This window comes from Sus scrofa, chromosome 2 (genome assembly GCF_000003025.6).
Source record: "Sus scrofa isolate TJ Tabasco breed Duroc chromosome 2, Sscrofa11.1, whole genome shotgun sequence".
NCBI lineage: Eukaryota > Metazoa > Chordata > Mammalia > Artiodactyla > Suidae > Sus > Sus scrofa.
In genome coordinates, this window is record NC_010444.4 from 151,299,029 (window position 1) to 151,312,568 (window position 13,540).

At 63.2% G+C, this 13,540-nt stretch overlaps 1 protein-coding gene across 6 annotated transcripts in view; it reads right to left on the bottom strand.

Moving 5' to 3' along the window:
• Positions 1–13,540, bottom strand: part of CAMK2A (calcium/calmodulin dependent protein kinase II alpha) — a 105,552-nt gene that overhangs the window by 50,673 nt on the left and 41,339 nt on the right. For 3 of the 6 annotated variants that reach the window (XM_005652962.3, XM_005652961.3, XM_021085019.1), the window contains exon 1: positions 9,421–9,640. The exons of 2 other annotated variants lie outside the window; for them this stretch is intronic. In XM_005652962.3, coding sequence (XP_005653019.1) covers positions 9,421–9,482 — 62 coding nt within the window. In that variant the 5' untranslated portion in view covers positions 9,483–9,640. Of the gene's footprint in view, positions 1–9,420; positions 9,641–13,540 lie in introns of those variants that run through there. One more of the 6 variants, XM_003354356.4, reaches the window with a different exon arrangement.

The following is a 13,540-nucleotide window of genomic DNA, read 5'->3' on the forward strand; positions in this document are numbered from 1 at the left end:
GGCTCGGGGAAGATCAGGCTGGGAGAGGAGGTGTGTGGGGACCGTGAGGGTGCCCCCCGGGCCACCTGCCCTGGATGTGTGCGGGCAGGGAGGCCGCACCTGCTTCTCCTAACAGACAGACGGGGAGGGCACGGGGTGGCAGAGAATGCGGGAGAGTGCTAATGGGCCGTGAAAAGCCAGAAATTGCTTTCCGGCTGCCTGGCAGGCATGGTGTCCTGGGAGTCGCTGGCTCCCAGCCCACAGGACCCGGTCACCCTCTCTGGCCTAAAACACCCCCAGATGCTGACGCAGCAGCACCAGGCACGCTCGAGGGGTCCTCACTCAGCTCGGCTTCCACGGGAAAGGTGGGGCGAGGAGCCTCTGCTTCGCTGGGGGGAGGGCCCTGCTGCCCAGCCTGGCGGTGGCCACAGCTTCCGCCACAGGACCCTCCCCGCCTTCCCCGCTGGGCCTGGGGTGTCGGCAGACCGGAGCGCCACCCGCGAGCCCCGCTTCCCCTCTGAGCCCCGGGGGCATCCTGACCGCCCATCAGGGCTCCCTTCAGCGGCTGCCTCCTCACACACCCAAGTCTCCTCGTTCTGGAAACAGAGCAGCCGCCCTTCCCCCAAACAGAAAGACTTCAAAGAACCAAGAGGCTTTCTCTTGACCCAGCAGCTGCGTCCTGCCCCCTTCCCTGCTGCAAACTTCCAGAACCAGCGTCCGACCTCCCCGCCCCCCACCCCCACAGCAATCTGGTTCCCGCCCCCGGGCTCCCTGGAAGAAAAGCGGTGCCAGGCCCGCCCACCCAGTGCCCCCCGCAGCCCTGCAGCCCCTGTTGGGCCAGAGCCGCAGCCTCGCCTGCCCCTCTCCAGGTGGCACTTGTCCCATCAATGGCCCAGCTTTGAGACCCGCCTTCCCTCGTGTTTCAGGGTCGCTGCGCTCCCCCGGCAGCCCCCTCCCCCCCGACAGTGCTTTCATGTCTTCGCCCCCCTCCCATCACTGGCCCGTCCCCACTTCTCACCACCTCCCTCATCCCTCTGCCCAGGGCCACGCGCTGGGTCTGGGGAGAGGGTGTGAGTTGTTCACAGCCTCATAAAGGATTCTCTGACCTCCTCCCCAAATGACGAAAGCCACGGACCATCACCCAGGACGGACACCTGCCCCGGTAAAGCCCCTCCCTCTTCAGAATTCTAGTCCCAGTTGTCCAACTCCTGCCCGTCATGCCTGGCTGCTCCGGGATGGGCACCTCCTAATCAGAGGCTGGTCTCCCCCCTCAGGTCTCCCCTCAGCTACTGCACTTGGGCATCTGACGTCAACCGGATGGGCTGCGGTGAGAAAGCCCCCCCTCAAAGGCGGACAGAGCTGCTGTCGGGGAGGGGCTCGCATCCAACAGCTCTTGGGGGCCAGCCCTGCACAGCCCAGGTTGGCTGGTCTGATCCCCGGGCACAGAGCAAGGTCCGGGTCACGCGACCCAGAGCCGATGGGGTTAGGCCGTCTGGGAGAAGGGACAGAGAGTCAGTCCCATGGGAGTGCGGGCCGCGTGCACTGCAGCAGAAGCCGCTGCGCTCGGTGACGTCTTGCCCCCGAAGCCCACCCCCTCCCCATTCTATAGGTAAGGACACTGAGGTCAGGCTTTGAACCCGGGACTCCTGACCCACCATCCACTGCCCCGTCCCACTCCTACAACCTCAGGCCAGAGGCCCTGCCCTGGGCTCCACAGATGGGCCTGAGGGTCGGGCATGTGTGAAAATAATATCCCACACTCTGAGAGCTGGAGTCGGTGTGTTTGGAGGGAGTGGCTGTGGCCCCGAGAGATTTTCTGAGGCTCCGAGACCCTCCAGCGACTAAAAAGCTGGAATCAGGGAGTTCCCGTCTTGGCTCAGCGGTCATGAACCCAACTAGGATCCGTGAGGACGTGGGTTCCATCCCTGGCCTTGTTCAGTGGGCTCAGGATCCAGCGTTGCTGTGAGCGGTGGTATAGGTCAGAGACGCGGCTCGGATCTGGCGGGGCTGTGGCTGTGGTGTAGGCTGGCACATTCGACCCCTAGCCTGGGAACCCCCCTATGCCACGGGGGCGGCAAGACAACACACAAACAAAACGCAGCTATGCAGGTCCCCGGGTGGCAGATGGAGCAGAGGATACAGGGGCTGGGAGCCCAGGACCCCTGTGCCCCGTTTCCTCTCTCTGCCCACAGCTATGCAGAGCAGCTCTGCCCCGAACTCCACAAACTCCAGCACGGACAGCCAGAAAACCCTAGGACTTTGCCAGGGGTGGGGTGTGGGGGGGGACGCCTGTCTCCCCTCCTCCTGAGCCAGCTGCCGCCGCCCACGCCCAACCTCCAGACGATGCCGCGGGCACGCACTGTCTTCCAGCTGCCCCGCAGCCCCCAGGCCTGCCCCACACCAACCCAGCAGAAGTCTCGTGGGGGACACAGAAGGCCTGGGAGCCGGAAGCTTCTGCTTGCTGCAGGGAACACTGAGCCCACAGAAGTGCCAACATACTTCTTATTTTGGCTGTGCCTGGGTTTCCTTGAATGGGTTACAAAAGGAAAATTAAAAAATACCCCCGCGCTTGGCGAGAGGATGAGAGCCGGGAAAGCAGGGAAACGCCGGGGGCCGCTGCCTCCCCAACCCCAGGCCAGCTCCTGCCTGGCTCCATCTGCACATGCACCCCAAAGGTTTCAGGGGTTCGGATGGAGGCTGCAAGAGATAAAAGGCTGGCAAGAGACCGGCGTGCCAATGCTCCTGCCACCGGCTGGTGTGGCCACAGGCAAGGCCTTACTTCCCCCGGGTAAGACAGGGAGGGCTCTTCACGCTGATGTGTTGTGCAGAACGGAGGCTCTTCCGGCCCCTAAACCATCTCCCACTTCAGGCGGGCAGCAGAGCGGCCCACAGGTGGCCGAGGCCGGGAGGGCCACGGAGGCCGAGCAGGGAAGAGGGGCAGCGGGAGCGCCCGCATCCCGTCTCCGGAGGCTGCGGCCCTGTCCCCGGGGCGGGGGCAGAGGAGCGGCCCTGCCCTGAGAAAATTCTTCCTTATTACTCTGGGCTCAAATCCGCCTCTTGGCCCCTCTACCCACTGGGCCCTGCTGTGCCCTCCAGAGCCACGCAGAGCAGGCTTTTCTGGTCTCTGGGACCCTAGACGTCCCTGCAGAGCTGAGGGACGGGACCCATGTGTCCCCTCTCTGTGCGAAAGGCCCCAGCTGCCCAGCTGCTCTCACTCGATGTGGCTTCCAGACCTCGACCACCTCGCCTGCCCCCCGCTTCTAGATGCTTTACAGGTTTTTGTTTGTTTGGGCTTTTTTTGGGGGGGGTGGCCGTGCCCGTGGCGTGAGGAAGTTCCGAGGCCAGGGATTGAACTGGAGCCACACTGGAGGCCCAAGCCACGGCAGGGACAACACTAGATCCTAAACCCGATGCACCACCAGGGAACTCCAAGACAGTGGCAGGTCTGCTAACACCCCTTCCAGCCCCTAAGCATCCGAAAGCGGGAGGCAAGCTGAGTAGGCCTAAGAAGAGTGAGACCCCCACACCCCCAGGGGCTGATACGCTCCATCAAAATACACTCCCCAGGAGTTCCCCCCGTGGCACAGTGGGTTAAGGATCCGACGACAGTGGTTCGGGCAGCTGCAGAGGCACGAGTTTGATCCCTGACCCGGTACAGTGGGTTAAAGTCTGGATTTGCCACAGCTGAGGTACAGATGGCATTGCGGTTTGGATTCGATTCCCAGCCAGGGAACTTCCATATGCCACAGGTGCTGAAAAAAAATACATACCTCAGAGCCTTTGCCTGTGCTGTTCCCACTCTGAAGAACACTCTTCCAGCCTCCTCCCTGTGACCGACTCTTAAGCAGCTTCGAGCTCTCCAGTGTCACCTTCTCAGGGGAGCCTTCCACGATAACTCCCTCAATCCAACCAGTTGAGCTATGTTTGCGCTCACAGCCCTTATCCACTTGCATTGAAATACTAATATCCAAAGTGATTTAATTAATGCCAGCCTCCCACTAGACCACGAGCCCCAAGGGGACAGAGTCTGATACAAGTCTGGCACGTGACACCTGCTGGGTTGAGCCCAGGGCTGGGAACAGAGTCTGTGCTCAGGACACACTCGCTGAACGGATGCACGAGTCCCAGACACGTTCCTCCTTTCACGTTTCACCACGACAGCAAGACCTTCAGCCTCCCCGGCACATGAAGCCCCGCCGGTCCCACAGCCCCACCTGACGCCTTGGTGGGCAGCCAAGCCCCGAGAGGGCCTAGATCCACGGCCTGGACTGGGCCTCGGCAGGCTGTGACATGGTCTGGGGGCTGTGCCAGGCTGGGAAGGGGCAGGCTTCTTATCACGGTTCAGGGAGGCTCCGAAGAGCCTGTGATGGGGCAATGTGCCAGCAGGAAGGGTGGACTGTGGCCAAGGGACCCACACAAGAGAGAGGGGAGGGGGGCAGAGAGACAGAGACAGAGAGAGAGGGAGAGGGAGACAGAGGGAGAGACAGACAGACAGACAGAGACAGGGAGAGAGAGACAGAAGGAGAGACAGAGAGACTGAGACGGCCCAGAAGCCCAGCCGGTGCCGCCTTGCCCTCCCAGCACTGGGAGGTGGACTCTTGCTCGATGCCCTGTTGGGGCCAACGTGCATGTGCACACACATCCTTCGGCGCCCGGGCCTGTGCGTGCGTGAGCACGCAAGAGCATGCACGCGTGCACCAGCAGCAGGATGTGGGAGCTGCCCTCACCCCCTGAGAGGGCCGGAGCCCCGACTGCAGGGCGCTGGCGGCAGTCACCGAGAGCCTCTGCAGGGAGGCGGGCAGGCAGCGGGAGGCTCCGCGGTGTCAGTGTGTCTCCGCCTGGGCGGGGGCGGCAGTGAGGGGGCAGCGGCTGCGACAGGCACCAGCACATGGGCGTGCCTTCCGCTCCAGTGGCCTGGAGGTGGAGGGAGGAAAGGCTGTCCCCTTCCCTCGTCCCATTTGTCCTCAGCTTCCTATCCGGGCTCTCCGGCCCCTGCGCACCATCTGGTCCCCTGCCCTGGCTTTGCCACTGCCTCTCTCCAGGGCCTCGGGCAAACCATTTCTCCCTGGGCACTGGCTCCCCGACCCGTGCTCCCAGTTCTGGTGTCCTGAGCCTGCAATTTCCCCTGGGTGCGTCCGGAGAGGGGGCCAGAGGGAAGCAACTCCAAAGGCGCATTTCAACACCTACGGGAGTGTCCTGACCCATCTCACAGGTGGGAAGGCTAAGGCAGACAAAGGGCAAAGGAGCCACTCAGGGTGGTGCAGTAAGTTAGAGGCAGAATCATGACTGAAACAAGCGACAGCTCAGAGTTCCCTCCCCAGGAGGCCACGGCCCCTCGATCCTGACAGTGGCCCCAGACCCGGAGGCAGGAGCGGTCCCTGTCATCAACCCTCCCCGCACACGCAGGGCGCTGGAGACCCACACGCAAGCCTAAGCATGGCCCCTAGTCCCCTGGGCGGACATCCCACCTTGCCAAGCCTCCGTCTGCTCCTCCGCAAGATGGGCAAGCACCACCGCCCCCCCCCCCCGCCCCTGCTGATCCCCTGCCTCCCAAAGGGCTGCGAACCCCAGAGGTTATCAGAAGCAAAACAGACGCACAACACCCGTCTTTGGGGCGCGTCAGTGCCCGGCTGCTCCCCCTCCAACACCACACCATCCACCGATCCTCTTAACAGCTCTGCCAGCAAAAGGCGGGCTCTCGCAACACGCTTGGCAGATGCTCCCGCTTGGGTCCCAAGAGGGAACCTGAGCACCCAGGACCCTGGACCACCCTCCCCCACCCACCCAGAGTGGGGAGCTGCCTCTGGGCCCCAGTGCCCCCTGGTGATCAGGCCAGCCCAAGCGCGGTGCATCACACAAAGCTGAGGAGGTGAAGGGAGGGCCCTCCAGAGCCGGCTCCCCCTCCCTGGAGTAACCTTTCTGGCCCCTGCAGCCCCGCCCACGGCGCCAACTCCACCCTGGAGTCAGTTTCAGATCTGTTTCTAGAGCAGAGCGAGTGGGTTGCAGTTGTCTCCAGCCTCCTCCCTCCCTCCCTCCCCTCCCTCCAGCAAAAGCTCCTTCTTCCAAAGCTTTTTCTGTGCAGCAGGGGCCTTCTGCCGGAACCCCTCCTGGGACGGGGATCAAAGCTGGGAAAACGACAGAGGCCGGAGGAGGGGCTCCTTCTCCAGCTCCTGGAACTTGACCTTGTCCTCTGACCCTGCTCTCCCGGAGCCACTCTGATCCTGGAGCTGGCTTCGCTGCAGCCTGCCTCCTGTCTCCATATGGGCTCCTGCACTTCTAAGGGCTGGGCTCCCACGTCTCTCAGCCCTGGGAGGAGGCAGGGCTGGGGTCAAGGGAGAAGGAAGGGAGCAGAAGACACCCCCACCCCCACCACCGTCAGGCCTCGAGGGGAACTGGAATCAGGTTCCAGGCTTGTTGAATCATATACGGCAGTGGAACCCTCGTCCAGAAGCAGCAGCGGGAGGCTCGAGCGCCCTGATTCCAGCCCACAGCCCTCAGCTGGCCGCCCACTGGGCTGGGAGGACAGGTCCCCTCAGAGCCAGGCCTCACGGGGCCCCTGGAAGGCCTGCAGTCAGGAGCCCGGCCTCACTGGGCAGGACGCCAGGAAGCCCTTGCAAGGTGCGTGCCCTCCTCTGCAGCTGGGCGGCCAGGGCCCTGCAGAAGGAGGTCCAAAGACCCCAGGTGCCCTGGTAGGTCCAGCTCAGCTGCCTCTGGCTGCCACTGTGCCAGTGATCTGGAGTGGGTTCCCGGAACCGGGGCTCAGCTTCTGGGTGGCGACAGCAGTGCCCCAGCTGGCAGGGACCTGGGGGTCACCAACAGAAGGATTGGCCCTGCGGGCATCTTCCTGGCTCATCCGAACAGAACGGGAGCTGCTGCATCCCCGCCAGCCGGGCTGGGGGGGCAGCCCTTCTGGCTTTTGAGGCCACGATGACCCCGGCGTTAGGCTTGTCACTAGGTTTTTCTTCGTGAGAACGATCCCATTGCACCTCCAGGCCCTTTCCCATCTCCGAGTCACAGGCAGGGAAAGAGGTGCCACAGCCCGCGCAGCGTCACAGTGCTCGGGGCGGTGAGGTCCAGACCCTGTGCCCTGCGCTAGGCGCTGCCGCTATCTGCCCCAGGGGGCACCTGGGCTGCAGCTGCGTGCAGAGCAGGGGAGCCCTGCCTCCTCCTGGGCACCTTGGCCTTTTAAACCCAGGCATCAGAGGGGTGGGGCCTCAGGCCCTCCTCTGCATTTCCAGCATCCTGAACCCAGGTCCACCCCTAGCCTTCCTGACATCCTGCGAGTCCTGACTGCCCGCAGCATGCCACTGGCTCGTGCATTTTTCTAGGGGAGGTAGACGGAGCCTTCCAGCAGATTCCCGGAGGAACACGTGACCCAAAAAAGGTTAAGAGCCCCAGTGGAAGGAAGAGGGCTGAGAGTGACTGCATCAGCCTGGCCATGCCTGTCACCCTCAGTTTTCCTGCCGTGGCCACAAAAGGGCTCCCTGTCGCCCTCAGATTCTGCTTGCGTTCGGGTCCCTCCAAGTGCCCTGGCTGACGGCAGGGCCAGGAAGGCTCAGGAGGGCTCTCTCTGCCGAGTCGCCTCCACGGCACCGTCTTGGCGGTCCCCATCCCCTCCTGGGGCAAGATAGCCCTTTTCCTGTCACTTTGAGTGCCCTAGTCACATCTGACTCCATTTCACGGCACCCTGTGACGCAGTCCTCCCAGCACGGACCCTGGCTGCCGCTGCAAGGCAGCTCCCAGCTGATCGGGGAGGCCTGGGTTCCAGTGGGCACTGGACCCAGCTGGGAAGGGTCCCGGCACACGGGCCGCAGCCAGCCTCGGTCCTCGGGCACAGCCCTAAACGCTTCCTTCCTGTGGTCCCCTGACCCCCAGCCCCAACCCCAGGGCAGACACACTCGGCAAGACAGGAGGCCTGCAGACCGGTGTGAGCACACGTCTGCACATGGGTCTGCGCCTGTAGGGGCCAGGACAGCCTGTATGCAAGTGCCTGAGTGTGTGTGTGCCCAGGCAGCCTGCTGGTGCACAGCCACTGGCCCACCTCCCACACACATGCAGACACCAGCCTGAGCTCACACATGCCTTCACCACCCACACTCCCAGCCGAGCCCGCGGGCCCAGGCCTGGCGCACATGCACGCGCGCGCGCACACACACACACACCCCTTCCCGCAGGCATGCCCCCCAGCCCTCCCAGCTGTGTGTGTCCAGACCTCCTAGGAGCACCACGGAGCCCAAGTCGCACATGTGCAACCCGACACAGACATATATGTGCACACGGCTCTGACCAGCCACACGTGTGTACACCCAGTGACGCAGGAGCACACCTGCAAAGCACCTACCCCCTGAGTCCTTACATCCTTCCACCTTGCAGGGCACACCTGCAGTTCTCAGGCCTGACACACGAAGCATACCTCCCCGTCTCCCCCGTGCACACACGTGAACACTTTGCACACCTGTTCAGTAGACACAAGCGTGCCGCAACACAACAGCGTCAGTCCTCACACAACACACGTCGAAACGCATCCAGACCTGGCACCAGCACGTCCCTGCTTGCAGGGCTCTCTCCCTGCCACTCCTGCTGCTACGGAGGGGACCACCCAGGGCTTGGAGCTGCTTTGCCCATGAGGCCAGCTCTGCCTCCAAACTGTACCCCACAGACCTGGTTGGCAGCATCCGGGAACACTTGCCTGACACCCCATGACCTATGGGGCTGCCCCCAGGGGCTCTCTGCTCCCCGCACCCTCCCGCCCTTCCCTGCACAGGCATCAGAGGCAGGAAGCGAGCTCTGGAGCTGGACAACTTTGCCAGGGGACCAGAGCCGGCACACCTGCACATCACCAGCCCCTGCAACAGCAATGCCCCCCACAGCTCGCCTGAGAGCCCTCCCCTCCTCCCAACACTCAGGAAGCCTCACCAGTGGCTCAGTCATTAACCCCTGCCACACCGGTGCTCTCACCCCTGGCGGGAGCTGGCAAGAAGAAGGCAGGGAGGGACATATTTACCGGGAGAAGTTGGCTCTGCACAGCCGTCATAGGTACCCAAAGTCAGGAAGGATTACCCGAGAGGTGGTGAGCCCTCTGCCACCAGAAGTAACCAACTGAGGCCAGACGGCCACCTCAGAGAAACTCAACAGGGGATTCCAGCCTTGGACTCAGCTGACTAGGAAGATCCCTTTTTAATCCTGAGTTTCTAAGAAGCTGTGTGCACCCAGGTCATATGCACTCAAGTATGTGTGTACGTGTGTGTGTGCACACACTCTCCACCCTTCCCCTGCACACACACTCGCCCGGCTGGCCTTGGCAAACATGCCTGCACCCAGCTCTGGGCACTCTGCACACACGAGCGCCCCATGTGCGCCCTGGAAGCACCGTAGGTGCAGACCCCTGAGCCACGACACCGACCCCCTGAGCCCTCCGGGACTCTCTGAAGTGCAACTCACTTTCCCAGTTCCTCGAAGAGCTGGTACTCTTCCGTGAAGCGGGTGCAGGTGATGGTGGCCATCCTGGCACCGGGCGAGCAGGTGCGGCTTGGGGCTGCGGGACCAGGACTGGGGCGCTGCTGCTCTGCTCCCAGACCTAGCAGCCAGCCTCCTGCCGGTGCTGCCAAGTGCGAACTGAGAACCGGCTTGAGTGACGAGCCCGGGGTTTCTGAGCAGAGCACTGGGGCTGCTCACAGCCTCGCGAGCCTTCGTCAGCATCCAGGTCCCCATGGCAACCACCTCCGAAACGCCCTGTTCCCGTTGCCTCGGTAACTGCCTCCCCAACACCTGCCTGCCTTCCACTGCGAAACCTGCTCCCGGACGCCCTGGCCCTGCCGCTCACAATACTGCAGGCCTCTGTGGGCCTGGGGGCGGTGGACCCAGCCCCCCACCGAGGTGGTGGACTGAGGGAGGGGCTGCAGGAGGGGGAGGAGAACAAACTTCGCTGACAAGTGAGCTTCAGCTTCCCACCTCCCCCACTTCCAACGGTGGGGCCCTTTTAACAGACACGATGGGACTAAGTGGGGCCAAAAGGCAGTTGCCATGGCAACGGCCAGTGGGGGCCACGTTCCGGGATAGTCCCCAGGAAAGACAGGATGCAGTTACCCTGGCAACTTCCTCCCTTCTGGAGAGACAGGTATTGCCCCGTTGCCCTGGCAACTGCCAGGTTCTGAGGTTTACAGGGATACGACGGCTAATTCACGGGGATCTCTCTCGGCGGATCACGGCAGCCTCCAACTCTCTCTCTGCTTCTCTGTTTGCCTCTGCTTCTCTCTTCCTTGTTTTGCTCTCTCTCTGTTCTTTGCCACCTGGTCCATCTCGCTGGCTCTTGCTCGGAGGACAGGTACCGGGAGCTACCGGGATTCTGGAAGGAACATCCCTGGCTGCCCACTCACCCCTCACCCCTCCCAATGACAGCCGGTCCCTCCTGAAGTCTCTTCCACATCCACTCCTTTCCCCCAGGCCCCCACAGGGGCCACGGAGATCTGGTCTCCCGGGGCTCATGTCCCAGTTTCTACTTGGAGTCAAGGTGAAAGAGGCAGAGGTGGCGGTGGGAAGGGGACCATGGCCTGGCCTGGAGGGGAGCGGCCATGGACCTGCCCTGAAATCCTCACCCCCAAATTTCGCGGGCACTTGCCCTCCAGGGCAGCAGCCGTGTCTATAGCCTCCATATCTCACCCCAAGGCCTGGGGTCGGGGGGGTAAGAAGCAGCAGGACTGGCATTTAAAGCTCTGAATTCGGTTCCAGTCCTGGCATACATTAGCTGTGTGCCCCTGGGAAAGTCACAGCCCCTCTCTGGGCCGCCAGCTTCTTTTCTACAAAATAGAACGCAGCTGCTGGTGCAGAGGAAGGCTGCGAAGACAGAGTAGGCTGAGGACGGTGGAGGCCTTTGGGAAGTGTGTAAACACGAGGCCTTTTTTAGTTTCTAGAAAAGGAAAAGGAAGGTCTACAGCGGGCCCATGACCACCCCCATCGCTCACTCAAACCTGAACTTGGAGGCTCAGCCCCTCACCTGCTCCAGTCAAGCTCACCACCACCCACCAGGCTGAGGTCTCGGGCCAGCGCTTGTCCACAACGAGGACAGGATCGAAGGATCGGGACCCAGACCCTCTGGGTTTCCTGCCCGGCCCTGCTGAACCTCCAGAGCCTCGGGCCTGCATTACTGGCTCCTCCACTGGCTGGGCACGTCTGCTTGCTGGGGCTCTCCGACCCCAGCAGATCCCTGCCTCACTGTCTTGGGTCCAGGAGCCCCCTGGAGAAACCTGGGGACAGCCCCCCAATTCTACCCGTCCTCCTGGGAGTTGGGAGCGGGAGCGGATGATGGGGTTGGTACTGTGATGCTGCCACTTCTTCCCAGGAAAGAAACAGGGGGAGGCAGAGAGAAGGGAGGGAGGCGAGCCGGTGGGGGGCGGGGGGTGGCTTAGCCACTAATTGCACCATTACCACCTTCAGAAAAAGGAAAAACCACTCAGTTTTGTTTCTGTGCACAATATGCTTCCCGCTTCTGCCGCCAACGTTGCAATTCCGAGGCAGAGAAGAGAGGCCTTTGCTGGGGGCTGCACAGCCAGTGGGCAGTGGGCAGGGCAGGAGCAGTGCCCGAGGCTAGAGGTGAAGGCAGTGAGTGGAGGAAGGGGGGCACCACCACTGCCCCATGACCAGGAGGGCATGCCTCCTGCACAGGGAAGCACTGGAACAGTCCTTAGGGGCCCCGGGGCCACCACAGGCATCGCCAAGAGGGGAGGCGAGGCGGTGCTGGGCAGTGGCACCGTGGCTCCACGACCAAGCAGCCGTGTGCCTTGGCTGGGCATCCTAGCTCCTCTGCGTCTCCGCTTCCTGGTCTGCAAAAGGGAGTCAGAGCTTCCCTGGCTCCGGGGCCGGGCTCCAGGGCTCCGGGGATGAGCTCAGCGGCTGACGTGCTCTGGGGGCTCATAAACGGGCAGTGATTCTCATTAAAGGACTAGACATCCCTGGCTCCTGCCGCCGCACTCTCTGAACATGACGTGCGTGGCGTCACCATCTCCAAGTCCCACGCTCCGGGTGCCGTGCTCTGTGTCCCCAGCGGCGCTGAGCTCGCCGAGGTTGAACATCAGTTTGCCCGGGCCTGGTCTGCAGGATTCCTGCAGAAGGAAGGACTGCGGCTTGAGGACAGGGTCACAAGGGCGCCAGCTCATCCAGGACATTCAACACCGCACCGCGCCAGGGTGCCCTGGGGCTGTATTCAGAGGGGTCTAATGTTCTGAACAAAGGAGGTGATGGTCCTGCAGGCCTGGAGCTTTGCCTGCAGCTCTGCCCTCGCCCGGCTCCTCCCCCCGGAGCCCTTCCTTCGAAGGCACCCCCATCCTTGGCCCCTCTCACCCCCTTTCTCTTCCACCTCCTTCCTCACTCTCTCAGCCTTAGTCACTCTTCTCTCGTCCCCGTGCCTCTCTGGACCCTGTGCGCGCGGTCCTGGGGCTGGGCAGGACCCGGGGCTGCAGGATCAGTGCAGAGAGGCCTGGAGAGGCGAGAGGGAGAGCGACGAGGGGGACGAGGACAAGGTCTCCTTGGCAACCCTCTTACACACACACACACACACACACACACACACACACACACACGCCCTCCCAACCTTCAAGAGCCCAGCACAGGGGTGTGAGCGCTGCCTCAGACGAGCATCCCATCCTGGCTGTAACAGCCACCCTGCCAAGGAGGCACAACCACTAATTCACTGCTTCCCCTGTGCCCAGGAGGCTGGCAGCTGGGCCCAGTGGCGGCGGCAGTGAAGAGCTGGCCCTGCCTCCACGGCGCTGAGAGCATGAGCCTCTGATTGCACTGGGGGCTGTTCCCACCAGACGCCCTGCTCCCTGGGGAGGTGGCAGGCAGGAGAGCCAGCACTGTGCCCCCAGTTGGGGTGCTCAATAGCCGGTGGCCGCGGGCGGGGCCAGGGAGGGCACTGAGCCGGGCCGGCTCTGAGACGCTAGGAGAAGGAACAGGACACAGGCTCCACCCCACAGAGCTGGGGGGACGAACCGGGAGCAGGGCCAACTTCCTGGGCCACGGCGGTGGGGGGGGGGGGGACAGCCAACTGAAGTCCCACCTTCCCCAGCTTACACACAGGCTCACACGCACGTGCCCGAGGGCTCAGGGTCCTGCAGGGCCTGGGCAGGCACCACAGAACACGTGCCAGCAGCACGGTCCCCACGAGGCCTGTTCCATTAAGGGCAGTGAGCTCGGGGGCAGAGCGGGCGGAAAGTGGGCCAAGACAGCAGCATCCGGCAAAGGGTCTCGGCGGACGGCCACTCGCTTCGTCAACTGCGGGGAGGAAGGCCAGGCTCCCACTCCGAAGGGAGACAGCTCGGGGGTCGGGGAGCAGCTCTGTCCCCTGAGGTTCCCACACGGGGGAGAGGGAAGCAGGGGCCCAGGGGCCCAGGGCACCAGCGGCCTGGCCCCCGTCGGCACAGCGCCACCCGCAGCTCAAGGGCCTCCGTTCCAGACCTGCCGTTGGGAATGCTTATGGCAGGTCCTCCCCCGGGGCCCCACTGCTTCCTGAGAAATGTAAAGACAAGATGTTCCCTCACTGACTCCAAGGACGCGAGAAATAGTT